General features: G+C 33.3%; 1 protein-coding gene across 2 annotated transcripts in view; it reads left to right on the forward strand.

The window, feature by feature from the left end:
* The window catches only part of LOC149085974 (ubiquitin carboxyl-terminal hydrolase 24-like), a 212,670-nt gene that overhangs the window by 163,927 nt on the left and 21,697 nt on the right, over positions 1–27,046 (forward strand). For both annotated transcript variants that reach the window (XM_089232271.1, XM_089232272.1), the window contains exons 51-57: positions 1,463–1,558; positions 10,369–10,480; positions 15,995–16,116; positions 20,183–20,296; positions 23,732–23,797; positions 25,302–25,392; positions 25,625–25,703. In XM_089232271.1, coding sequence (XP_089088397.1) covers positions 1,463–1,558; positions 10,369–10,480; positions 15,995–16,116; positions 20,183–20,296; positions 23,732–23,797; positions 25,302–25,392; positions 25,625–25,703 — 680 coding nt within the window. The remainder of the gene's footprint in view (positions 1–1,462; positions 1,559–10,368; positions 10,481–15,994; positions 16,117–20,182; positions 20,297–23,731; positions 23,798–25,301; positions 25,393–25,624; positions 25,704–27,046) is intronic.

A 27,046-nucleotide genomic window follows, 5' to 3' on the forward strand; every position in this document is an offset into this window, starting at 1 on the left:
TCAGATTGATGTTCCTTTAACACATACATACATATATTACACGAGTATTTCAAAATTAACAATGTCTACAATTTCAATTCTCAGTTATGGTTCCTGATGACATTGAATCAAAGGTGAAAGAATGAGTACATTTTAATTTTCTTTTATTATGAGATGGTATGGTGTAGTTCCATTAAACATACTCACCATAAAGCAAAAAGGGGGGAAAAAACCATGGTTATTTTGCAATTAAGGTTTGGTGTGATTATTCATATATTATGATTGAAATAAAATTTATACAAGTTTATTTTATTTTAGTGAATCACAGCTCTCAAAAAATATGGCAGTTTTACAGGGCATTGTTGTTTCCCTGCACCCAGAATAATTTGACTGACTTCTTGTTTCTGTGAAAGAACTTTTTTTTTTTTCCCTTATGAAAATTTTTTCTTTTAAATTGTAAATTCCATCACCATAATGGGGTTCCCAATGACCTAGAAAGTCAAGGAAATAAAAAATGGTTAAGAAAAATGTAAAATATTTGGCAGAGGTCAAGGAAATATGCAAATATTTGGCAGAGGTCAAGGAAATATGCAAATATTTGACAAAAGTGAAGGAAATATGCCAATGCTTGATAAAAGTCGGGGAAAAGAGTTCTGTGAGGGTAAGAAAACCAAACTTGATGAAAAAAAATTCAAAATTTAGAAGGTCAAGATTTTAAATTATATTTCTTCCAGAGTTTTGGTCGGGAAAGTCAAAGAAATGATAAAGCAGATTTTTCTGGGAACCTTCCCGTAATGCAGTCATTTATGTGCATTTATAAAAGTTCATCCTTTTTTAGCTTACTTTTTGTAATGCTTTGGACACAGGCACCTGAACCATTAGGTTTGGGATACTTGGGCCACCCCAATAATAAACTTTGTGAAGCGACTGAGTGCCCCCTCAACCCTTCAACATTTTGCAGCATAATTGAGTATGTCGGGTGCAGACTTCACATGTGATCTAGAATAAGATATACAATTGGCGGCAGCCGACTGCATATCTTAATTTTTTAATCCATTATATTATTTTGTGACCTCTACATGTTTGGTATTTGAAAAAATGTTTCTTTGTACGATCATAACTATTATATTATTTTAATTTATCATATTTCGATCATAACTATTATATTATTTTAATTTATCATATTTCGATCATAACTATTATATTATTTTAATTTATCATATTTCGATCATAACTATTATATTATTTTAATTTATCATATTTCAGTACAAGTGCTTTGAATGTGAATATGAAATTTTCGACATTTTCTTTTATGTTCCACATAATTTATGAAGGCATGTGTGATTGAAATTTTTATCAGCTAATGATTTATTTTTATTTTATTGTAAACTATAGAACAAATTGGTTTTTATGCAATTGAAACAAAACAATTATCTTTTTGCAAATACTTCTAATGCTCTTGTTATTTTTTTGTTAATCCTAGGGAACCAAAACATGTGCACACCTATTAGTGAATGAAGCTTTTCATAAATTTTTGGTCTTCCTTTTGGGTCCTGCTTCTGCTGATATGCAGAATGAGGTAACTTGTTAGTTTGTTTCCTTTTGTATGATTAACCCGGAAAAATAAATTGGTTTGACACAATAAAGAAGAAACCAACAAAGAAAGAACAACACTGATAACAGAGGCTGACTTGTATAGACATAAAATTTCTGTGCTGAGCAACTAGAAGTTACGATTTGGTAACCAACTGAATTGGGATCACCAGTCAATGCGATATTGGCATTATACATATATGTTACGATAAAAATGATGAATTCTTCGATTATGCATAATCTCCAACCATTTTGGTAAGTTTGATTAATTTTGGTTGTATAAAGTGAATTTATCACGTTTATCAGTTGTTATGGGTATTCTTTATCATTGGGTTCTTCTTTATTGTTATCTCATCAGGCAAAAGATTTTTACTCCTAAATGGTTTGCATTTAAATAAAACTATTGTTATAGACCAGTGCATCATCGCTCATATCATGGACTTTTTGTGTCTGTGTCAAATTGATGGTGGAATTTCTAAAAATCATCTCGATTTCATTTTACATTATTCATGTCATACCATTGTTATTTAATTTACTATTATGACTAATGAGACAGAGCTAAAACGGGCTGGACAAATCTGTTGCCTGATATGCCTAGGGCTTGTAAATATCTTGACTGGGAATTCCCCCCCCCCACAAAATTAGATACATAAATTAAATTTGGGGGGAGGGTGGTACCCCCTCGGGAGAATCTCTGAATTTCTGGATTCTAAAAGTTGGCACGTCTGTAACAATAATGAAATCATTACACTTCACTCATAGTTAAATAATGATGGCAGCACTACACATAAGAATCATGCATGGTTCGTACGGTCCTTGAAAAAAAAAGTTAATTTTCAAGGCCTTGAAAGTTCTTGAAAATCCATAAGAGTCCTTGAAAAAAAATTTTTTTTTTAATTCTGTGAGAGTCCTTGAAAAATTTGTTTTCGGAAATAGTTTTCACCACTTTTTTTTTTACTCCGTAAGTGACGTCTTTAAAAAAGTGCAAAGCACAGGGAAAAAGCCTTAGCAGCCAATAATCCTGGATAATTGGATTTAAAGCACATTTTTTCCCATTACGCTTTTCTGTGCCGTGTGCAAAGTGAATCGCCCAGCGTGACACGACGTCCACTCACCAATAATAAGAAAACAAGTTCGACTGTTTTCCTAGAGAGTGCAACAAGCCTCACGGCAGTGTTTTACGTCGGGCGTGATTGGCCGACTGCTTCTGGACAACACCTTCTAGAGCAGCACCTTCTGCTTTAGAAGGTATTGTTCTGGAGGAGTCAAATGCGTTGTGCGCCACTCATTTTACCGATCTTCTCTTCATTTTTGTTTTTTTTCACTTCCCTTTATCGAGCTCGATGCTTCCCTTCGAACCGGAGCATGCAGATGACAGAGTAGCAGATGCGCCACGGTAGAAATACACAAACGCGTAGTGTGATTATGTAACACGTTTCTGTCGACACGAAATGATCCAGTTTGGTTCATGCGGCACGAAAAACCTATGTTGGAATGTTTTTTCCCCTTTTATTCTCTGCACGTGGAACCACTCGGCCTGACGCAATATGTAGATCACCGGTGGTGTGCTCTCACCCTCACGGGAGCTCGGCTTTATCAACACCTTCTAGAGCAACACCCACACACTCTGCTTTAGAAGGTATTGACTTTATACTGTAATAGGCTGGTTTTTTTCTACGTGTATGTCTGGATTGTTTCCCCCCCCCCCTTGGAGATTGCTGGTTGTTATTTGTCGGCCGTTTTATTTATTTTTTTTAAGATCGTAAATGATCGTGTTGTTTTTCCTTGCAGATGCGCCACGGTAGAAATACACAAACGCATAGTGTGATTATGTAACACGTTTCTGTTGACACGAAATGATCCAGTTCGGTTCATGCGGCACAAAAAACCTATGTTGGAATGTTTTTCCCCTTTTTATTCTCTGTGCACGTGGAACCGCTCGGCCCGACGCAATATTATGGAATAAAAGCTAGAGTTCAAAATAAACTTTGTATCGTTGTTTTTTTTCTTCAGCTCAGTCGGCACGCTCTACCCCCAACAACCAATACCTCCTCCTAGAGTAGAAAGAAGTCCTTCTGCTCTAGAATCTATTGCAATAACGGGGGCACGGTCATTATTTCTCTGGGGCACGATGATGATGATGTCAATTCATATATGCATTAGACCAGCCAACTTCACCTTTCATGCTGGGGCCCCCCCTCTCCCCCGTATCTCTGCCCTGCCCATGCTGTCAACAAAATATTTATTTAGGAGTGATGTGAAGCACTTGTACAAAGTTCTTTAAAGAAAGAAAACAAAAAATGAGTAACAAGTGTGTGTACTTTTAATTACTTGTGGCTGAAAAATCCCTTCTATCAAGATTGGTTGCTGAGTGTGCCAGACAAAAATGCCGCCAAATGCAAGCTGTGCTTCAATGGGTAAATCAGCGCTGAAATCCATTGAGTTTATATTACTGGAGGGAGTATGACGCGGGGCCATAACTAGGATTTTTGTATTGACTTGCCGCCTCCCAGGGCCGTCTTAAGAGCATCATGAGCCTCCGGGCCAAATGATTTTTCCGAGGCCCTACCTAGCAAATTTTCAAATGATTCAACTACTCATTTTTCTGAGACCCCTATTTTCTTGAGGCCCCCTGGCCGTGCCCGGGTGGGCCCATGCGTTAAGACAGCACTGCCGCCCCCACCAATTCGGAATTCGATAATTTTATAACAGTGTTCACCTAAAAATTGCCACTCGGGGCAGTTGCCCCCCGTGCTCTCTAGTACCGGCGCTGGTATGATGTCAGTGGTCTACATCATTCCTTGGAGGATCACGTGACGCGTTGAATGTCGGCGCATCTCCGTTATTTTCTAATGGCATCCATAGTTGTTTAAAGGAGTTTAAAACAATAAATGAAAGAAATAATTTCAGTATCAATGATTAGTTTCCAAAATTAATGAGAGATTATTCCAAAATTAATGAAAGAGTTCCAAAATTAATGAAAGAGTTCCAAAATTAATGAAAGAAATAGTTCCAAAATTAATGAAAGAGATAGTTCCAGAATTAATGAAAGATAATTCCAAAATTAATGAGAATTCCAGAATTAATGAAAGACAATTTCAGCATTGATAAGAGATAATTCCAAAATTAATAAAGCAATAATTCCAGAATTAATTAAATAATTTTAGAATCAATAAAAGAATTTCAACATTAGTGAAAGAAACAAATCCAAAATTGATGGAAGCAATTATTCCAAAAGTAATGAAAGAAATAATTCCAGAATTGATGAAAAAATTCAGAATTAATGAAAGAAATTATTCCAGCATTAACGAAAGAAATTTTTTCAGCAATAACGAAAGATATTTTTTCAGCATTAATGAAATAAGTAAATTCAGAATTAATGAAAGAAATAATTTAATCTTTTTCTATCTTTAGAAGAGTTTTTTTTTTAGTCTTTAAAAGAAAATTAATTGTAATATTTAGAGACTAAACGTTTCAATGAGTAAATTGACAGGCACGAACTGTGTTATTCGATGTGTCATATGTTTTGTATGATGTATATGTGTATATGGTCTCCTTTATTCATTACGGATGATGTGAAACAAAGTATGTAGAAATGTAATCTCTGAAAATTTTAATCAAAATTAAATATGCGCCTATTCATGTGAAAAATATGCGTTTGTAAAAAAAGTCCTTGAATTTTTAAGTTTTACCTTGAAAAGTGCTTGAATAGTCCTTGAATTTTTTTTCGTTGGAAGAGTACGAACCATGTCATGGAATAGTTGATCAACTTTGCCCAAGAATATTAAGGAGACACCAACGAATAAGGCAAATACACGAAAATACAAAAATCCTAATGCATTCGTGGTCAACTGACCACAACATTTGAAGTGAACAAACATACATTTTCTGCTGAGCAACCAAGCTTTAAGATTTGGTATTCAACCCAGGTGGGAAACTCGGTCAGCGTGACTAGTGGTTAAAAATTTTTCCTCTGAAGACAACACCCATTGCTGTCAAAATGCATTAAGATTTTTGTATTTTTGTGTATTTGCCTTATTCGTCGGTGTCTTCTTAACATAAGAATCATTACACAAGAAACAAACTTCATGGTAGGTTCACAACACATGTACATTCCAACCTGTACCAATTTGTTACAAGTTTCCTCAGAGATCTGCAAAATCTGTCGTTTAATATAATAAACACTATAGTAATAAACAAGATTTTTACTTGAAGCTAAAACTTGCATTTATTATATTATATATGCATTTATATATTATACATGCAGCCATTATGAGGAGTTTGAATGGTTTAATGTACAGTACGTTTCGTAGATCCCTGAGAAAGTCTTTTGGCAGAGTAACTGAGAATTTGGTGTACCGTCAAACCGAAAGATACCCAGGCCACATCGACATATGGCAATATCGGGTCACTGTCCTCACGGACTGGATACCTCTGGCAATTTATTCATTAAAAAGCATACATTACAAAATATACATTACAATCACAGCAATTATAAAATCATAATCTACGTATAAAATTGTAAATCAAGCATATAATCCTATATTCCTATTAAATCTTAATTCAAATATAAAATCGTAAATCGCATATTGAAATCAATAATGAATTGATTTTTGAAATTTACGAATATAAGGATATAAAATTAATAATCAATTTCATTCTCAATTTAAATCGTTTGATTTCCACAGAATCTGGTGTACCGAAAGAAACTGACCTAAAACTGAAGGAGGGGGCTTTTGTTTTTACATAACATTTAATATAATATAAAAACAAATAAAAAGCTAAGTGGTGACAAATTTAGCCTCCACATTTGGTGGGCCATTGCAAAAGAAAATTCACATGTACATGGATTATAGTTATTATCTGCCACTATTTTGAAAACCAAACACACCCTGCTTCCCATCTCATTGAGATATCGAAGCTATCTGCCACTACCACCCAAATCAGTCATTGTGAACCGTGAGTATGGAAAGGGTACACCTTCTGACCTCCTACATGGTTTTACAGGTTGATAACGATATTTTATTGACAAAAAGGTCTAGTTCTACCCCACTCTCCAAATGTCCAAAAAAAAAAAAAATTGATAACATAAACCAATATCCTGATAACTGTAAAGAATTTTTGCCAATGTTATGATATTGGTCCATCCATACTTTGCACAAGTCTTAACAATATCCGAATGATAATGTTCGGTTTACATAAAATGTGTCACCGCTTTTAGCCGGATCAACAACGGTCTGCGCTATCATAAAACTCGAGGTTTAAAACTCATCAAACACACGATCAGACTAAGCGAGTCAGGCGATGGAAGTATAACTTAATTCATTTTTAATTTTAACATTTAACTAAAATATCACGGACCAGCCGAAACAAACTATTGATGAACAAATCAAACAGAACAATGTGAGCGATAACATAACAAAAATCAACTATTTTAAAGAACGCTGGACACATGCGCATCACACGGCACAAATCACCGCACAAGCTATGATGACGGAATAATCTTCATTTGCATATCCGCCACAATAACATTATCCATGAGTCTAATCAGTGGCGTCTACCTTATTATAAAAATGGGCTTTTTCATCTATCTTCCAATAATCTAACTATTTCAATAATTCTGCAAACCCTGGTCTGATATGTGCGGGATTAGCGAGTTTACTGTAATGTGATGTCAGAAAACTATCTTGGGTTCAGGGGGGGCGGAAGACGTGTAACCAACCTTCTTTGCTTCTATGACCATGTAATTAAGGCTTTGGGAAAAGGCAAAAATATTGACATTGTTTATCTTGATTTCCAGAAGGCATTTGATCAGGTCCAACATGGTAAACTCTTGAAGTGTACACGAGATTGGGATTAGGGACAATTTGTTCAATTGAATAGAATTGTGGTTGAGAGAGAGAGGTCACAATGGGTTGTGGTGAACAGGGAATTTTCTAATTGTACAGATGTGAAGAGTGGCATCTCTTAAGGAAGTGTCCTTGGGCTTGTACTTTTTTTCACTTTTTATTGATAAACCTGATCAGGGTATTGAAGGAATTGTTGAATATAGTTTAGATATACCAGGTGTACAAGTATGAAATGCGGATTTTTTTTTGAAAAAAAACATGTTAAATTCGGAAGAATGATAAAAAGTGTTTTATTCAAAGTATGCTCTATTGCTTATTATACATTTCCCCCATCTTTCCTGAAACTTGTGAATACCAGACCAGTAAAAATCTTCCCCTTTTGCTGCGAACCATTCATCGAGCTATTTTTTCACATCTTCGTACGAACCAAAGCGTTACTCAGAAAGTGTGTGACCCATCAATGCAAACAAGTGGTAATCGGAAGGAGCCAAGTCTGGTGAGTAAGCCGCATAGGGTAGAACTTCCAGCTGAGTGCTTCCAACGTGCCATGAATCGCTTTTGCTGTATGTGATGGAGCATTGCACATTGGCCATTGAACATTGTCAAGGAGCATTTCACGTTGTCATGGGGCATTGCTATTGGAAACAGCTTGTTGACTAACGCCCAATTGTTCTACGAGTTGTTTTTGTGTCTGTGTAGTATCATCTTTGTCCAACAATGCTTCCAATTCCACATCATCTTTTTTTTTTTTTGGCGGTTTTCCATGTTCCTTGTCTGCAACATCGAAGTCGCCACTTTTGAAAAACCGAAACCATCATTCACACGTATCTTGAGATGGAGCATGTTCACCATAAGCTTCTCGAAGTAATCAGTATGATTCAGCAGCAGTTTTCTTCAAATGAAAACAAAAAAATTAATGCTGTCCCCGAATGCTCTTTGTTCAGTATAACTTTCGACATATTTAACACAACAATACAACACTATGCACACACTTTTCCAATTTATCACTCGTGCGCATTTGACACTTGTTGATGACACAACAAAATGGCGCAGTGTCAAATCTTTATATCACAAACTGCATTGGTGCACCATCTTTTTTCTGAAATCCGCATTTCATACTTGTACACCTGGTATATTCAACAGCCATATTTTTATGGGCATTTTTTTTCAGCCACCTCATTGGGCATTTTGTCTGTTGTGGCCTTTGTATTTGCATACCAAATATTTGTTAATAGAATGTGAAGAAAATTAACAATAACTAAGTGGGTTATGATCCTGTGAAGTTGTGGTGAAAGACTGATGTGTGCATTACTTACATTTCAGCTAACAAATATATTTTTATTAGACTCTAGAATCAACAGAAATGGATAATAAAAGTTTTCAATCCTAACATTTCGATGCATAATGGTGGTTGTCCTCAAAAGAAGAAATAGCTAACAATTGACCATGTGATCTTCCTGACGTGGCGTTCTGTCAAAACTAACCTGGTACTTGTCCACCCACTTAGCACACAGGATGATAGCACGTCTGACTTTGTCAGAATGGGAGAAAAATTCATACCGTGTCTTATTCTTTAGAAGTATGGTGCTTCAATTTAGAATCATTGTATGCTGAACTTTTGGAAATAGTTGAATGTTCTTGTTGCTGTACAATGCTGAAAAATTCCTTTTTGATTTTATGTTTATTATGCTCAAGGTTGATAAGTTTTTTGCTATGGTGGTAAAATGGTGAAAACCATAAAAGAAAACCACCTGGCAAAAAATACTTCTTGACACATTTTTGTGAAAGAATATATATGTTCTTTTGTGCCATACAATATTTAAGCCCATATGCACTACGTCCCCACCTACTCCAATTTCGATACAAACAATTTTTTGTGCTGTCCTGCAAACCCATCATTCTGTGTCACAATTTCTAAATATTTTGTAACCATGATTGCATCATGCTATTAATATTGCTTGTCGCATACATGCTTTGATTTCACTTGCACTGGTCTCCCCAGCTCTATTGTATATGTTATATATATTGTATTTATCTTATATTCAAGATCATACGTACTATGTCCTCATTTTTTTTATGACCCATTTTATATTGTGTAAGCCCTATTTTGGGGTTGAGTTGGGGGCCGCTGGGGAATTTTAGAAGAGTTAAAAACAGGAGTGTTGGGTAGTTTTTATGAACAAAAATCAGGCACAACACTAGATACACACAGACTGTTGGGTACACATACACTTCCAGCCAGGATTTAAGCTAAATAAAAAATTCCTTTAGCAAAAAAGCGAAAATTGGGGAAAAAACTTGAGCAAAATGCTACAATGCTAATGATTGATGGTTTGATGTCTACTTGTTACATTCCTTCTGTAAGCATTTTTGCTATTTTTTTTTTTTGGAGTTGAGTTGGGGGGTTGCTGGGAAATTTTAGAGGAGTTAAAACAAATGTTTAGCCGCAGGGAGAAACTCGCACATCCGGGTCTCCCATTGAAATTTTCTCTGACAAGATTGCATCCTCTGAGATACTATGTTTATATTGATTACATGACAGCGCCTGGTCATGTTCAGTTCTTTCTGTTCAATCTTTAAAAAGAGACAATTGTATACAGCATTATTTCCCTAAAATTAAAAGTGATAGGAAAGTTTTAGCAAAGTGCAAGTAATGTGGTGATGTGCTAAGTAACTAAGCTGCACGAATGAAAGTGCATGCTGCCAAATGCAGGTATAAAAAATGTGTAACTTATCTTGGTGCTATGATATTTTTTTGTGCTTGTTTATGCATAACTTACGTTGGTGCTGCAACATACTTTTCATATGTAACTTATTTTGGTTATGCAACACATTTTCTATGCTTTTTATGCATAACTTATGTCAGTGGTGTGACATATTTTTATTATGTCTTGCATAATAAATTGCAGGTTTTCTGATAACCATTTTTTTTTTTTGCCATGATCAGGGAGTGTATCCAAGGCGGTGGAACCCAGTTCAAACTCAAGATTTTGGTTCACTTCATGCCGCTATGGCACTGCTCATTCTCAATTGTGATTTGGTTCCTCATAGAACTTGTGGTAAATTAACTTTAATTAAAGATTTGTTGTTTAATTTTTTGAAATTGAAATTTGATTATTTTATTTCTAGTTCATGTACAGGGTGATGCACAACTGTACCCTCAAAATTGGAGGGGTGATAGTATATACTATATCAAACAATTTTTTGCAATGGAACTTGGGGTCGTAAAAACTAAAATTCAATGTGCTCACAGAGTCCCAACAAGAAATGACAATATACCCAAACCAATCATAGAAAGATTCAATAGTGAAACATCAAAAAACATCTGGATTCAAAAGGCTAAGCGACAGAATACCCTTACAGCAGATAAAATAAACCCGATCTTTCAAGATGTCCGAATATATGTGAATGAACATCTAACCATTGAAAACAAGAAGTTATTTCACCTGGCTAGACAAACGAAAAATAAACTGGATTTTCAAGTTTGCGTGGGCGAAAGAAGGGAAAATATTTCTCCGGAGGGATGAAACTTCAAGAGTAATCAGGATAACAAACCAAGAACATTTGCAAAAGTTAGAATCAAGCCACAGTACAAATGATCGCAGAGAACTTTCTCGAGATGCAGGACCAACGACCTCTGGAGGACATTAGTGAAGCAAAAAAATTTATGAACTGCCCCAGTGAACCAAACTCAACATTGACGTTTCTTACATTGAATATCCAAAGTATAAGAGCAAATTTTGACAGTCTGGTGGTATTTCTTAGAACTTTAAATGAATTAATAGATATCATATGCCTAAGTGAAATATGGATTGAAAGTGAAGAATTATTTAATTACTATATTGACAATCTTGAAGGAATAATAGATTACTATTGCTTTATAAACAGAACATACAATAGAGCCAGGGGAGTAATAATGTATATAAATAAAAATATCAAATCAATACAAAAGAAAAATGTTAAATTTTTAACTGCTGAAGAATTATGTATATACCTCCCTGATTATGACATTGATTTATTACTTTTATACCGTTCACATTCTTTTTCCATCTCACAATTTAATGATGAATTAGAACAAAATTTACAGAAATTGAAGCAAAATACTTTAATAGTGGGTGATATTAATATAAATTTACATGGAGATGATAACGAAACTTCTCAATATCTTAACATAATGGCAATAAATGGACTAGTCCCCCTTCACAAAAATATAACAAGAGAAACAAATAATAATAAAACATGTTTAGACCATGTATTCTATAGATCAAAAATAAATTCAATAGAAAAATTCACAGTGTATAAAACTCAGATAACAGATCACTATCCAGTTTTAGGATACGTAAACTTTATACAAAAGAAAATAGAAGAAAATGAAAAAAACAAACATATAAAAATAATAAATTATGATAAATTTGAAAAATTCATTGAAAATATAAATTTTGTTAGTGTCATAGAAGAAAGATGCATACAAAATAAATACAAACGATTTGTGGATATCATACAATCAAACTCTAATTTATGGACGAAACAAGTCAAGATGAAACCCAAAAAAAGTAAAAAAAAACTGGGTCACAAAAGAAATAATAAATAAAATAAATTATAAGGAAAAATTGTACAAAAAGTACCCAAATATTATGTCATACGAGCAAGAGTACAAAGAATACAATAAGAAACTGAAAAAGTATATTAGAAAAATAAAACAGGAATATATCAGAGATACTTTTACGAAATGCGAGAATAACAAAAAAATGCAATGGAAATGTATAAATCAGAATATACTTAATAAAAGTGCAAAGCAAAATATACTCCCTATCTGTGATAACCATAACGTTTTAGCGAAGAAATTTAACGAAGACTTTGTTACAAGAAACTTGGAAGAAATAGAATTAAACACAGTCTGTAATTGTGAAGATGACCAAACAATGACTAATTCTAACAATTCTATGTACTTCTTTGAAATTAACGATTATGATATTGATAAGGTTATGTCAGAATTGAAGACTAATAAAGCAAGTGGAATTGACCAAATAACCCCTAAGATGATGAAAATAATTGCCCATTATCACGTGGATGTAATAAAAAACCTAATTAACTCATCTATAACGGAAGGAGTCTTTTATAGTGATTTAAAGTATGGCATAGTACACCCCATTTATAAATCAGGAGAGACAAATAACTTACTAAACTATAGACCCATATCAATTCTTCCAATATTTTCAAAAGTAATAGAAAAGTGCATAAAAAAACAGCTCATAGATTTTCTTAATTATCAGCATTATTTAGCTCCTAACCAATATGGGTTTCAGAAAAGTAAGAATACAGAAATGGCCATCTTAGAGCTGTGCAATTATTTAAATACCGGGTTCAACTGCAATAAATTTTCTATAACGATATTTCTGGATTTAAAAAGAGCCTTCGACTACGTAGATTTAGAGATACTCACAGGAAAATTGTCAACAGCTGGTATACGTGGAAACATATTGAGCTGGTTTAAATCATACTATTCTAATAGGAAACAATCAGCTAAAATAGGTGAAGAAATGAGCACATTCATAGAAGTAAAAAAAGGTGTCCCCCAGGGATCTGTGCTTGGCCCGATATTGTTTCTCATTTACATAAATGATATATTCAAACTCAACATAAATGGTAAATTAATCTCATTCGCAGACGATACAGTACTGTATGTTGAAGACACTGAAATTACAAATTTAATAAAAAAAGTTGAAGTGGACCTATTTAAAATCAGTAACTGGCTCAAGAAAAATAAACTAAAGCTAAACATACAGAAAACTAAATACATATGCTTAAAAACAAGAAACATAAATAGTTTGGCAAATTTAAGTATAAAAATTCATGATCATTGTCCGTGTCAACATATATTACAATGTAACTGTCAAGAAATTGAAAGAGTACATGAATACAACTACCTAGGAATAATAATACAAGATGATTTAAAATGGAAATCACAGTGTGAAAAAATAATAAAAAAATTAAGAATATATGCAGCAATTCTTTATAGACTAAGAGACACAATAGACAATAACTTTCTAAAAGATTTATTTTGTGCTTGGATATATTCAACAGCAACATATGGAATCACTGCTTGGGGAGGTGCATATCAAATAGATATATAAAAACTAGATAATATATATAACAAGATAAGATCCCAAATAACAAGCCCTACAATAAACACCAACAAAACAGAATGCCATAAGCTAACTATAAGACAAAACTATGTTTATAGACTAATAAAATTTTCATTCTTAAACAATAATTGGTTAGAAATGAAACAAAATAGAACAATCATCTAGATTAAATAACATATATTAAGTGCCAAAAACGAATAAAACGTTATTTCAAAAGAGTTATAGATACACCGCTCCAAAAATAATGAATCTATACCATAAAATCAATCATACAAATAATTACATAAGATCTAATAAAAATATATTCACGTTTTCTATGAATACCAGTCTAGAATATATATTACAACAATAATACAACCACATGATACAATCCATCTGTATGTAAAATTTCTTTGTAAGATAAATACAAAAAAAAAAAAAAAACCTGTATATTGAACAATTATAAACCGGCCTAAACCATAATAGGCTGTTGCTAAGAAAAATAATCTACATAGAAACCCTTATAGACCTACTGGAAGGACAGGCATGTCCCTTGAGGTCAAAAGTGTATGTTGAATGTGTTTCTGTATATGCTTGTATATACGGGGTGATTATAAAAAAACTATCCCGACATATGGGCCCCTAACTATCATACCATTCACAGAAACTGAATGAAATTTTGGCATAAGGTATTTTGAGGTATGCGCTCAAGAATGCTATGGAAAACAACAGTGTCACTCTAACAGTTACGGTTACAGTGAGAAAATTTCGAAAATATCAAATGGCAACACCAAGTTTTTTGTATTGGAATGCGATCTCCATACTGAAAAACACTAAATAGCGTTGGAATGGCACCTGTAGCACGAAAATCCCCGGATCTAGGCAAGGAAAAAGTAAAAAGGCCGTGCACCAGAGCATTAATGTTCGTTTCATTCGTCACACCATTTCTTCGGCTGAGATCCCAGCCTGATTAGTCCTCTACAAGGTCATGTGGAAAATTTGTGAAACACAATAAAATGCTTTATTTTATGCTGCTTCTCTGTCCTCATTGGTTGTCCTCACTTTTAGCCTATCTAACGCCGGTGATTTTCATGCTACAGTTGACGTTCGAAAGCTATTTAGGGTTTTTCACAATGGAAATCACATTCCAATACAAAAAACTTGGTGTTGCCATTTGATATTTTCGAAATTTTCTCACTGTAACCGTAACTTTTAGAGTGACACTGTTGTTTTCCATATCATTATTGAGCGCATACCTCAAAATACCTTATGCCAAAATTTCATTCAGTTTCTGTGAATGGTATGATAGTTAGGGGCCCATATGTCGGGATAGTTTTTTTATAATCACCCTGTATGTTTGCATGTTATAATAATAAATAAATAAATAAATAAATAAATAAAAAAACACTTGTAAGGACAATTTCCACTGTATTTTTTTTCTTGCATGTGTGTGTGATTTCTGATGGGGGAAACAGGTTTAGCAGATGGATATATTTAGGATATAAATTGATATGCATTGTGAATTTCAATTTGTAGAAGAAAGTAGAAAATTTCATGTGATAACTGTACTCCAGAAATAAGTAATAGTCAGAATATGGGTGATACCAGTTTCCGCTTTCACCTCTCCTTAAGTGCCAACACTCCATTTCTGGAACATCATGAGAAACAAAGAAAAAAAATCCCCCCCCTTTCAAATTTGAAAGTTGATTTATGTATATGCATGTAAAAGGACCTCAAATTCAAAATTTCAAAACAATAAGTGACTTTGTTCATAGTTTGGCCTTTAAATGGTTAATGAAAGCAACAATTTTGGAATATTATTTTCAGAATAAATGAAAGAAATGATTTTTGAATAAAATAATTTCAGAATTAGTGGAAAAAATAACTTATAAATCAGAGAGAGAGATAATTTCCTAATTTCAGATAGAAATTATTTGACAATTAATAAAAGAGTAATGGTATAATTATTGACAAATAATTTCAAGATATAAAAGGAAAACAATTTTGGAATTACCAAAATAATTGATCATTTTAAGTTATTTCAGGTTAAAGTTAATATCATATAATTAATTTAATCAGCAATTAATCAAAATTTTTTATAATTAGTGAAAAAATTATTTCAGAGCTAATAAAAATTGATAATAAATGAAAGAAATTATTTCAGAATGAATAAGTCTTCAATTATGTTTGTCCCTGTTTAACTCATGGTCCCATTGGCCCCTTCTATTGAGATGTCATAAAATTACATGAATTGCTAGCCTGTGGGCTTCATGGGAAGTTTCAATTTGGCCCACCGTGCTTGAAAGGTGGGAGACCCCTGAATTACCCTAACAAAATAAAAAAATAAAAAATTCTAATAAATGGGTTTTTAAAAAAACTATCAATTGTTCACTTTGTGATTTTTAACATTATTCTTATTTTTATTTTAACGTTCCTCCATTCTTATAGATATAGAAAATTTCAAAGTCATCCAATCAGTGTGGGCTTCCTCTGACTCTGCTTTGTTGGCAATGCCTGAGGACGTCAAAGCTGCTTTGTATGGCTTAGGCTCCTATAGGTATATACAGGAGGTGAGTGCATTTAATTTTTGTGTGTGTGACAGAGGGAGAGTTGTGTGGGATCATCAAAATATTTTATTTATGTAAAGGGTGGTAACTACCCAATAATTACAGAAGTGATTCCTTGTGAAAAACTAATATGGAAAAGTGTTTTCAGTTTTTGATCTGACACATAATTGATAACAATTATAACGCTTTAAAAATTGATGTCACTTCAAAGTCCCGCCAAATTCACCAATCATACACCAAACTTATAACTTGGTGTTTTGGAAATGCTAAAAATATATTAACCCCCCCTCCTTCAGGAGCAAGAAAATTTTTTTTTTACAAATCAATCAGAATATGTTCTTTACATTTCACAACACAAGCTTTACAGAGATTATGGTTTTCTCTTCACGTTTTCCTAAAGTCGTTCTTCCTCTTTTCTGAGGCTCGGTTCATCCTGGACTGGAGTATGCTGTAAGGTTTTGGAGACCATACCTACACAGGGACATAGACTTGGTTGAAGGGGTGCAGAGAAGAGCCATGCATGTCCTTATTGGGCACACAGGGCTTGAGTTATAAAGAGAGACTTCATTTTTTGAATATGCTTACATTGGATGAACGCAGGTGTCAAGGAGATATGATCAAAGTGTTCAAAATTTTCAACGAGATGGATAGGATGGACCATGATTTATTAATTTGCCGTCAATCGATTGCTTTTACGAGGGGACAACAGTATTGATTGGTAAGGAACAATTCTAGGTTATGTTGTCACAGAGAATTTTTCTCTAATAGAGTTGTTAATAAATGGAATAGCTTACCCTCGGGGTAGAGTGCATTACACAACTGACACATTTCAAAAGAAATACGATAAACATGTTGGGGTAAATTGAGAAGCTCTATCCATACTTAGAATAAGGCAACCATAAATATTCTTTAAGTATTTGTGTAAGCATTAGTCATTTTGTTTTGTTTTCGAGAAAGTATGAGTCTATATTATTTTATGGTTATAATTTCTAGTTTGATGGCATTTATTGTACAAGAATATTGTATGCTGAACTACCCTTAAAAATTTTTGAGAGGGATGAAGTAATTCTTGAAAATTATTATTTTTCGGATAATACACTGGCTCTAATAACTACCATAAAACTAAACCTTTGTGAGTAGGTTAAAATAGCCAAATTTTAGGAAAGAAAAAAAAATTTCATGTTCCCAAAGGAAATTTTGATGGCTTCAGGGTATATTGGGGTTGCTGATTTCAAAACTGGTGTTGGTTTTGTCAAATCGGCTCTAGTGAGATAATGCATAATATCAATATTTCAGTATAGTCTGCAGCCACTAATTTTTTGTGTGGAAATTTTTCTTTCAACTTTTTATTTACTTTCCTATTTCATTCAACTCATCACATTTATATCATCACCAGACATCAGTGATCTTTATGTATCTACATTAAGTTTATTAATGATTTACATTTCGCACAGTTTCAATGTGATTTGTATGCTGCTTGTAGCATGAGTGGATCCAGAGCTCATTGTTGGGAGGGGTGATTTTACAAAATAATAATAATAAATAAAATGAGTTATGCACTGGGAATAGGGTGACCGTACACCCTTTATTTTGTCCTGTGTTTCCCAGAATAGTCCCGATTTTTTTCTGTTTTTTCTCCATCCCAAATTTTTGTGAAAAGTATTGTTTTTTTTTCTTCTGTTTTTTAGTCGAAGGTTTCTTGAAGTTGTTATTTAATCAAACGTTTATGCAGGTAATTTTCAACGGTTTTATTGAATGTAATATGATATAAACGTTCCGAACATTTCATGAATTATCATGTTTTGATTGGGGGGGAAGGATCACACTGATCACCCCATAGATCTGCATCTAGCTTATGGTATTACTATTGAAATTCATCTTTCACTTAATCCCAAAAACGAGCTGATCTGATAAAACCAATGTGAGATTCAGAATCAGTGCTCTAAAAGCACCCTGAAATCAGTGAAATTTTTTTTTAGAACAAAATCAGTGTTGAGTAGTGTAATCAATAGAAAAAATCTGAAACCAAAATTTATTTTGAATAGGTCAATTCATAACATAATAAGTTTGATTAAAAGTTTCTGATTGAATCGTTGTTATTATTTTACTGTTTCCACCAGTCACACATTCATCAAGCTATAAGTTTTACATCTTTCATGGAAGCCTTTTATATGTAAAAGTTTCAATTGAGCGTTCCATATTGAAAAGTTCCATATTTGTTATGGGCATCTTTTTCTCTGCCGCTTCATTGGGCATTTTGCCTGTGGTGGCCTTGTATTTGTATTTTATTGTGCGATGTATATCCCTTTCACAGAAATATCAGGGTGAATTTCTTGGATAAGTAAAACATGAACTGAAAATCCTACTGCATTTACACAAGTTTACTAACTGAAGCATGTACCTTGACAAGAAATGTATTGAGATAATGAAAGAGGCAAAATAAGAAAATAAGTTGTAAATTTTATGATGCATTACTAGTTCACAGTGAACAATGGTTGACGTTTTCTTGATTAGATGTCAAGTTGTGACAAGTGTTGAAAAACTAATTAATTCTGCAAGTAATATTAAAATGTGATACATCATTAAATTTGACTAACTACTACTTTACCAAACACCAACTCTGGCCATATCGCTATATTGCAATTTACTGCCATTAGTGAGATCGGCTGGAAGTGAAGTCACTGTCTATCGGTGGTCGCCTCGAGTTCATTAGGGAAAATATCTTATCTATATCCTCCCTTGGGTTCCAACCCGGGACCCAGACAACAACCTTCACGATGGTAGACGAATATCTTACCACCATGCCACTCGGGCACATTATTAAATTTGACTGTCATTATCATGGCAATAAAAATCTTTCAATTACCAGTTTTTTAATATTTATTTTAATAAATTGCATAATTAAAATTCATTATCAATCATCTGAAATTACCAATAATTTAATTTTCAATTAAAATACCGATTTTATTTATAATTATGATTAATTTTTCGAGAAGATTGATATTTGGTCACCAAATATTTGATATTCAGCCAAGTCATTAGCGGAATATATACTACATTCACAAATAATATTTTTGGCTCTATAATTAATATATGAATAGTGATATGGCTGAATAGCTAAATACTGAATATTTGGCTATTCAGCCAAATCACTATTCATCCCATCCCTAATTTAAATTGTTATTTTAATCAAGATTTAAATCATGTTGATTTAAATCGGCATATCCTGCTCTTAACTAAGAAAACTTCACTTTAAGTCATTGTCCATTCTGTTTTGTTGCTTAAGTTTTCGGAAAATGTAACAGAGTGGACAAATTAACCTAAATTATTATTTTTTCATCATAAATTTAAATGTTTGATGAACACTTTCATTATATTTTCAAGCATATCTCCATGCACTCTCACTTGATGTTAATATAGATGAAAATTTTTTTTTAAAATTATTTATGATAATGATGTAACAGAGTGGACATTCCACAGTAAAAAATCTTTTACTAAGACATAACGTGAATATAAAGGTGTTTTTCAAAAGTCAAATCAAAAAAAGTTCATCGAGCATGAAAAGTGAACCTTTGTTCAATAAGCTCAAATTTTATCTGGTATAAAAATATATCTCCCGAAGGGCTGTAACAGAGTGGACATTTTGAGATGAGAAAAATTTTGGGACATGAATAAAAAAATTGTTTTTCATAAGAAAAAAAAATTTTTTTTTCAAAATTTTATGGTCATTTTTATTCATCTGTAGCACATTTATAACATGTGATTCCAAGTTTTTTGGAAAAAAAATTCCAGATTTGCACAAAGTCCCTTTGTTTAGCACTTTTTTAAGCTGGAACTAATTAATTTCAAAAATACATTATGAAATCTCGGAAACGATTCATACACTTTGTTTTAGGAATGACCCATATAGCTCACACACATGCACATATTGATACAAAGATTCAAGTGCATCATTTGTATCAAAAGAAAATAAACATTTTCTTCATTTCATTGTAAATGTTATAAAGTTTCCATTCTTATCTACATTTATGATATTAAAGTTTTGCGATTTCCAATTTTGCTGTTTCAGGTCGTCAGTGCATGCAGAGAAGTTGGAGGCTCTATTTCAATTTTTGTTGACATGCTCACACAGTGTTGTTTCTGCAATGAGACGTTCTCTACTTCTGTTATACAACAGGTTATGGTTAGTATTACCTCTTTTTTTTTCCTTTTTTAAGACGATTAACAAAAATAATGAATGAAACATGTATGCCTATAACTTCTTTGCCGTTATTTCAGACCAGTCATAATTACTGCACTGAAGCTGATCAAACCTCAGGCATGAATATGTGAAACAACTTGACATTATCAGACTCTTACTTACTACAGAGATTCACATGCAACTACATCTCTAAAGATGTGGTAATCTCTGTCTCAGATGTAGGTGAAACATCGGAAAAGGAATTTCCTAGATCATAACCTAACATTCTGAAAGTTATATAGATTTCATCGAAAGCCCCTATTTAAAGAAAGCTTCCCCCCCCCCCTTCCCCAGGAAGAGTGTAGTTGAACATTTTTGATAAAAGTCACCAAGATTAATCTGGGATTTGCCAAGCAGCAAATATTTGGTTTGTAGCTTGATCATTTGTGAATAAAATTGCTCAGAGCAAGTATCAATGATTTTCCAAGTTTAAAATAAATTAAGCATGTTGAGAATGTCATATCATTATCAGTGTTTGGCAAATTTTCCTTTCAGCAGTTTCAATCTGACACTTTCATAATTGCACTCTCTCCTAAAATATTTGAAATTAAACTAATTTTTTTTTCACTGTGAATTTTGTAGAAACTTTTAACTTCAATGCCAATCTTATTTTATGTAACAGCAGAATTAAAAAAAAGTGTCACTTTTTTTATCATCATCTTTACTTCACATCTTTTATAAAAGGTGGTTATAATTAAACTGACAGGTCTTATAGACCTATGTAGTGTCTGTTCTGGTGGACATATTTTGTTGAAATTTGGTTCATATGTTATATGAACCATGGGGTCAAGTGTTAAAAATACTTCTGAGCAAATTGAGTTTCTGAGAAGAAAAATCGTACTCTGTTAGACATGGCTCAATGTTCTTTGATTAAATCAAAGTTACCTGCTTCTTTTTGGGCTGAAGCCATATTAACGGCAAATTATATCAGAAACAGATGTTCTTCAAGTACTCTTGATTATAAGACACCATTTAAAACTGTCGAATTCCTAATGTAAACTATTTCAAAGTATTTGGTTGCAAATCATATGTTTTTATTAATAATAATAAAAACAGGTAAATTTGAAGTTTGTGCAAAACCAGGTGTATTCATTGGATACTCTGAAGAATCAAAAGCTTTTCATATTTTGCTGACAGATGAGAAACAGATAAAAATATCTAGAAGTGTCAGGTTTTTGGAGACTTTTACAGACATCACTGGTGGGCGATTTCAGGACTTAATGCCCGAAAATTGGTCAAACTCAGAAGATCGTGAAATTGAATTACTGCTTCTCCAGGTCAATCTTCATGATGGTGCTTGCGAGGAATCTGATGATGCCAATAGAGATACGAGTGCTGACAGGACTGTGACCAGCAGTTCAATGAGGCATGGCAGAGGACGACCAAAAATGATTCATACCAGTTCAAGAGAACACCGGAAGCAGTATCATACAGTGGATACGGCTCAGACAGCTGATATACCTGTTGACTCAGCGCTATCTTCTTCGAACTCAGGAGAATGGAAAAATGTATTGGCTGAAAAACTGAATTGTATTTTAAAAAATGATACGTGGGTAATATTTGATCAACCTGAGAACTGTAATATAATTGGTAGTAGATTTGTGTTGTCAAATAAGTATAATGCTTATGGGTCTTCAAATCGTAAAAAAACTAGGCTAGTTGCTCAAGGTTTCAATCAAAAACCTGGTGTAGATTTTGGCAAAACGTTTGCACCTGTTGCTTGCCAAAGCTCTATCAGATTGTTAATGGCTCTAACTGTAAAATTGAATGTACCGTATTTTCCATGCGCGAAATTCGAAGAAGAGAAAATGTATAATCTGCAGCAGCATATTATCTGCAGGATTTAAGAAGAGATTAATAAAACTTAGCTTGTGTTTCAATAATCAGTCCCTTGGTATGCTAATTAATGAAATTTATTTATGAAGCAATAGCATTATTTACACACAAAACAAAATTTACAGTTCAATCAAAACCTTTGAAATTCAGACTTATCAGGCTGATAACATCATTTTCTGCAGATTGTCCACAGTGGAAGATAATCTGAATTTTTTTAAATGTTTAACCATTTTTTTAACAGATAATCTGCGAATCATACGGAGGAAAATACGGTAAATGTGCATTATTTTGTTATTGCAACTGCATTTCTAAATGGTAATCTTGAAGATAATATTTTTATGGAATGTCCTAAATATTTGAATGACATATTATGTGATATTGTTTATGCTGAAAAGGATCATGGTTTAGTTGCGAAAGCTAAAAATATGTTGAACGAATTATCAAGTGGTAACAAAGTATGTAAATTGGTCAAAACATTATATGGTTTGAAACAGTCTGGGTGACGTTGGTTCTTGAAACTTGATCAAATTTTAAATGTTTTGGTTTTGTTAATATCGTTACAGATCCTTGTGTGTATTTTATGTCACGTAAAGGTAAGTTAACTATTTTAAGTGTATATGTGTGTGACGTTCTGGCATTTTTCAAGATTGTGATAAAATTTTTGAATAAGACAAGCATTTGAAAAGGGAATTATCTGCTAAATACATGGTACTAGTCAAACATTGTCTTGATGTAGAGTTCAATCAGAAAAATGGGAAAATTTCAATCTGGTTATATTAGATCGTTTTAACATCACTGATTGCAATCCCATTACAACTCCCATAGACATTAGCACAAAGCTCAAAAAGTCTGATGATAATGAAGAAATTGATTCTTCCTATGTGGAATTAGTAGGGGCTTTGATGTATTCAGCTATTTGTACTAGACCAGATATTGCTCATGCAGTAAGTAACCTAAGTCAATATTTAACATGTTTTGATAATTCTTACTGTATTGCTGCAAAATATGTATTGAGATATTTGAAGAAAACAATTAATTATGGTTTAATTTTTGAATGTTGCAATGATAGTTTATATGGTTATACAGATGCAGATTGGAGAAATTATAACAATGATCGTAAATCTTATATTGGCTATTGGTTTGTACTAAATGGAAGTGTAATTTCATGGGAATCCTGTAAGCAAAAGACTGTTGCTTTAAGTTCTCTACTGAAGCAGAATATATGGCACTCGCAGAAGGAGTTAAGGAAGCTGTTTATTTACAAAAAGTGATTTTTCAGAGTTAGGGATGCAGTATATACTATGTGAAAATAAAATGTTTGTTCGTAATCTTAACTTTATTATGTGTAGCAAATGTTTATGTTATACATAATGTGTGTCTGGATTCTTTCACCGGCGTTAAGAGTTTCAATGAAGTATGTGTGTGTCCATTAGAATCAATGCTACATAGGTGTGAGGTAGTGTTAGTTCAATTATAGCCACCCCTGTATATGAATTTGTCTGTGTTACAGAAAATGTTTTTTTTTTTTGCTTTACTTTGCAGCTCCAGTATTCTACTGTGCCTTCAAACGAATTGAAAAATTTGTCCTTCTTGCTTCTGGAGGTGGCTGTAAGTTTCAATCATTGTTATTCATTGTATGTATAAGAATCATGCTCTTGAATTTTCTGGCTAATATATTGATTAGTCTTTACTGAGATTTTCAATATTTTAGAATTTTAAAAATCTGATCTTGTGCTTTCTATAGGCTTAAACGATATTTAAACCAAGCATTGTCTTAATTTCCATATCAATTGTAGTATGTAGAAACACATTGTAGAAAACTGTGTGTGCATGTGGTAGAACATCATTTTAAATTTATTTTTTAAAAAATCACAAATGCAAAAATGCCTTTTACCAATTTAGAGCTGAATAGCACGCTTATATGAAATCCATTGAGCTAATCGGCATTCTCCGCCTTGGTAGTGCTGAGAAAGGTGTACACAACTTCATTCATCAAAAGATCATGTGCCGCATTGAATGCTAGCACAATCTGATATTTTCTTATGCCATACGTAGGAAGTCCAGCATTGATAAAAAATAATAATTTTAGCATTAGTGAAAGAAACAAATCCAGAATGGTTGAAAGAAATTATTCCAGAATGGTTGAAAGAAATTATTCCAGAATGGTTGAAAGAAATTATTCCACAATTAATTAAAATAATTTAATCTTTTTTTTTTAAATCTTTAGAAGATAACTAATTGCAATACTTAGGAGACGGAACAGTACATTTCCATACAGGGAAGTTGCCAGGCAGTATGAACTGCGTTATTCAATGCGTCACACGATTTCCTTGCACTCTATGTTGCTGCCTTCGTGGCAATTCAGTCCTCTCTCCAGTAATATAAGCTTGATGATGAAATCACTTTGCTTTTGTACTTATTTCACGTCAGTAACGTTTGACTTTTGTACCTAATAGAGATGTCATATCATGTTCAACCTTCCAGTCTGCTCATCTCTTTTTCAAGGTGAAATTTCCAAAGTGTAATTACGCATTTGTGAGGTGCACTCTTTTATTAGATGGTTGATATATGAATTATATGAACAGTGTCCATCCAATTAATTTGGTCTAGTGAGGTTCTGTTGTAGATTATATCTTTACACTGAACTGTTTCTTAACCACTACACAAAAGCCAGAATGCTGCCACTAGATTTATTTCATCGCTGACAATCCTTCTAGCTTAGTGTTTGTCACAGAGCCTGGGAAAACTATTTCTAGGAGAGAGATTCTCTCTCTCAGGATATTAATGCTAGGATTAACTTTGGAACGAATATTTGTTTGTCTCTGCTGGGAATAGAGCCCAGAACAAAACTCTTCTTTCAATACACCATAGAGACAAAAACAGCAGCTTGATCCACTAAGCAGAGATCTTGAACTTCAGCAATATGCCTGCCCCAAGTGGCGACAGGAGATAGTATTTAAAATTTAAAAACAAAACAATCTCTGCTGTCACCACCTGGGGTGTACTTTTGGGGTCAAGGAATAATTTTGTTATAAAAAGTGTGAATGTACTATCAAATTACTTTCCAAATGATTGAAGGAATAAGAAATATGAATTTTCTATTTCCGAACAGGCTATCGAAGATCCACTGCAGTTTTACCGCATAAGGTTAGTTATTGATGGCTGCATCAGCGAGAAAAATGTCTCTTTTAGTGGTATTCTTGGTGAGTCTTATCTTTATGTATTTTTCATATGAAATCAGTAGCTTTTTCTGTGAGAAAAATTTCCTTTTGTTTAGATCCAAATTATTCATAATGTTTCACTCTTTATTCAAGCATTTAGTTGAAAAATATTATTAACAACCATGAAGTTATGTACTTGAAGTTAGTTGTAATGTAATAGTTAATTCGTTCTTGCAAGTATTCAAAAGATTTTTTGTTTGGTTATTATTTGCAGCAATAATACGAGCAAATCAGGCCAATGATAGCAAGAAATCATATCAGGGAGTCAAGTTTCTCGTTTCACTTGCACACAGGTAAGGAATGAGGATTTCCTGTTTCTTTTGCCACATTGTTATCGAGTTTGTGATTTATTTTGTGTGAAAATGTGCAAGAGAGTTAATATGGTATTGTAGGGTATGTCAAAAAATTTGTATATGTGATGTATAGAGGAAATACATTTAATACAGAATTCTTTGATCTGTGAAAATTAAAATATTTTTACTGAATTTTTTTGCCAAGCCATTGGAAGCAAGCAAAAGGCATGAAGACATGATATAGAACTTCACAAATTTATTTGTATACCAACTATTTACACAAAACAAATAGCTGTGACGACAGAACTCGTTTCGGAGTCTGATTTTGACATGGGGTGGGGGAACCTTGGATAAAGCAGACATTAGGAGGCCCTCCACGAATAGGGACAGCAGTTTCTAGTTAGCCAGCAAATATGTGTTGTGCAACTGTAAATTGGGGACCTAAAGCAAATACATCACTTACCCATGTATGAAGTAGACTCATGCTCTTACTTTCTCTTTTACCAGGGAGAAATAAATAAAATTCTATAAGGTAGTTGGATCCTCTCGTTCATTGAGGATTAGCTAGAACCCTCCACACACCTCTCGAAAATGCTACCAAATTAGTTGGCAAACGTGTTAAATTTGTTGAAAATACTAAAAGTTTGTCGACAGTTTGGTACGATTTATAAAATTTCTGTAATTACTTACCTAATTATCGTTTCTACACCAAACAAACACTATTTCATATTATTTTCTAGCAAATTGATGCAAGTAGCCTTTTTCACTAACATAACAGTATCTTTCATAATCTTTTTGTGGCTGGCTCTGTAGAAGTCGATGTGTTCTCATACACACATTGTGACAAAAAGTTCTTTCAATGCAAGATGTTCTCATCTTTATAGCTTCCATAGCTCTAGCAATGATGCTAATGGCATCGGTGAAATTTATCTAGGATTTTAAGATATTTCTTGCATTTGCATGTTCTTCGAATGCATGCACAATCATGAATGTTAGTGATAGCAAGCCATAGATGTTGGCATAACATCCGAACAAGCAGCTGAATGCTAGATGTGGCAAAGTAAAAGGCATATAGAGGACTTAAGCATTAGCAAAAACCTCAGGAGGGGTGTTAAAAGATTTATTTAAACACAAACTTCCTATTTTGTTCCAATACGAGAATTAGCATTGCAACTGTGTTTTTGCAGAAAACTGGGAAGGAGGGTGCGAATACGAAAGCAGCAAATCTGCAATTACTGAGGATCAACCGTACATAAAATTGATCATCACTTTACATCGATGGACAATCACCCTTTAAAAAATTTCGTCATTGTTGGGCGGGTAGAGGGAATAAATGCCCTGTT

Source organism: Pholcus phalangioides, unplaced genomic scaffold (genome assembly GCF_987345545.1).
Source record: "Pholcus phalangioides strain wild (caught in Gottingen) unplaced genomic scaffold, Ppha-v1.0 ptg000005l_1, whole genome shotgun sequence".
NCBI lineage: Eukaryota > Metazoa > Arthropoda > Arachnida > Araneae > Pholcidae > Pholcus > Pholcus phalangioides.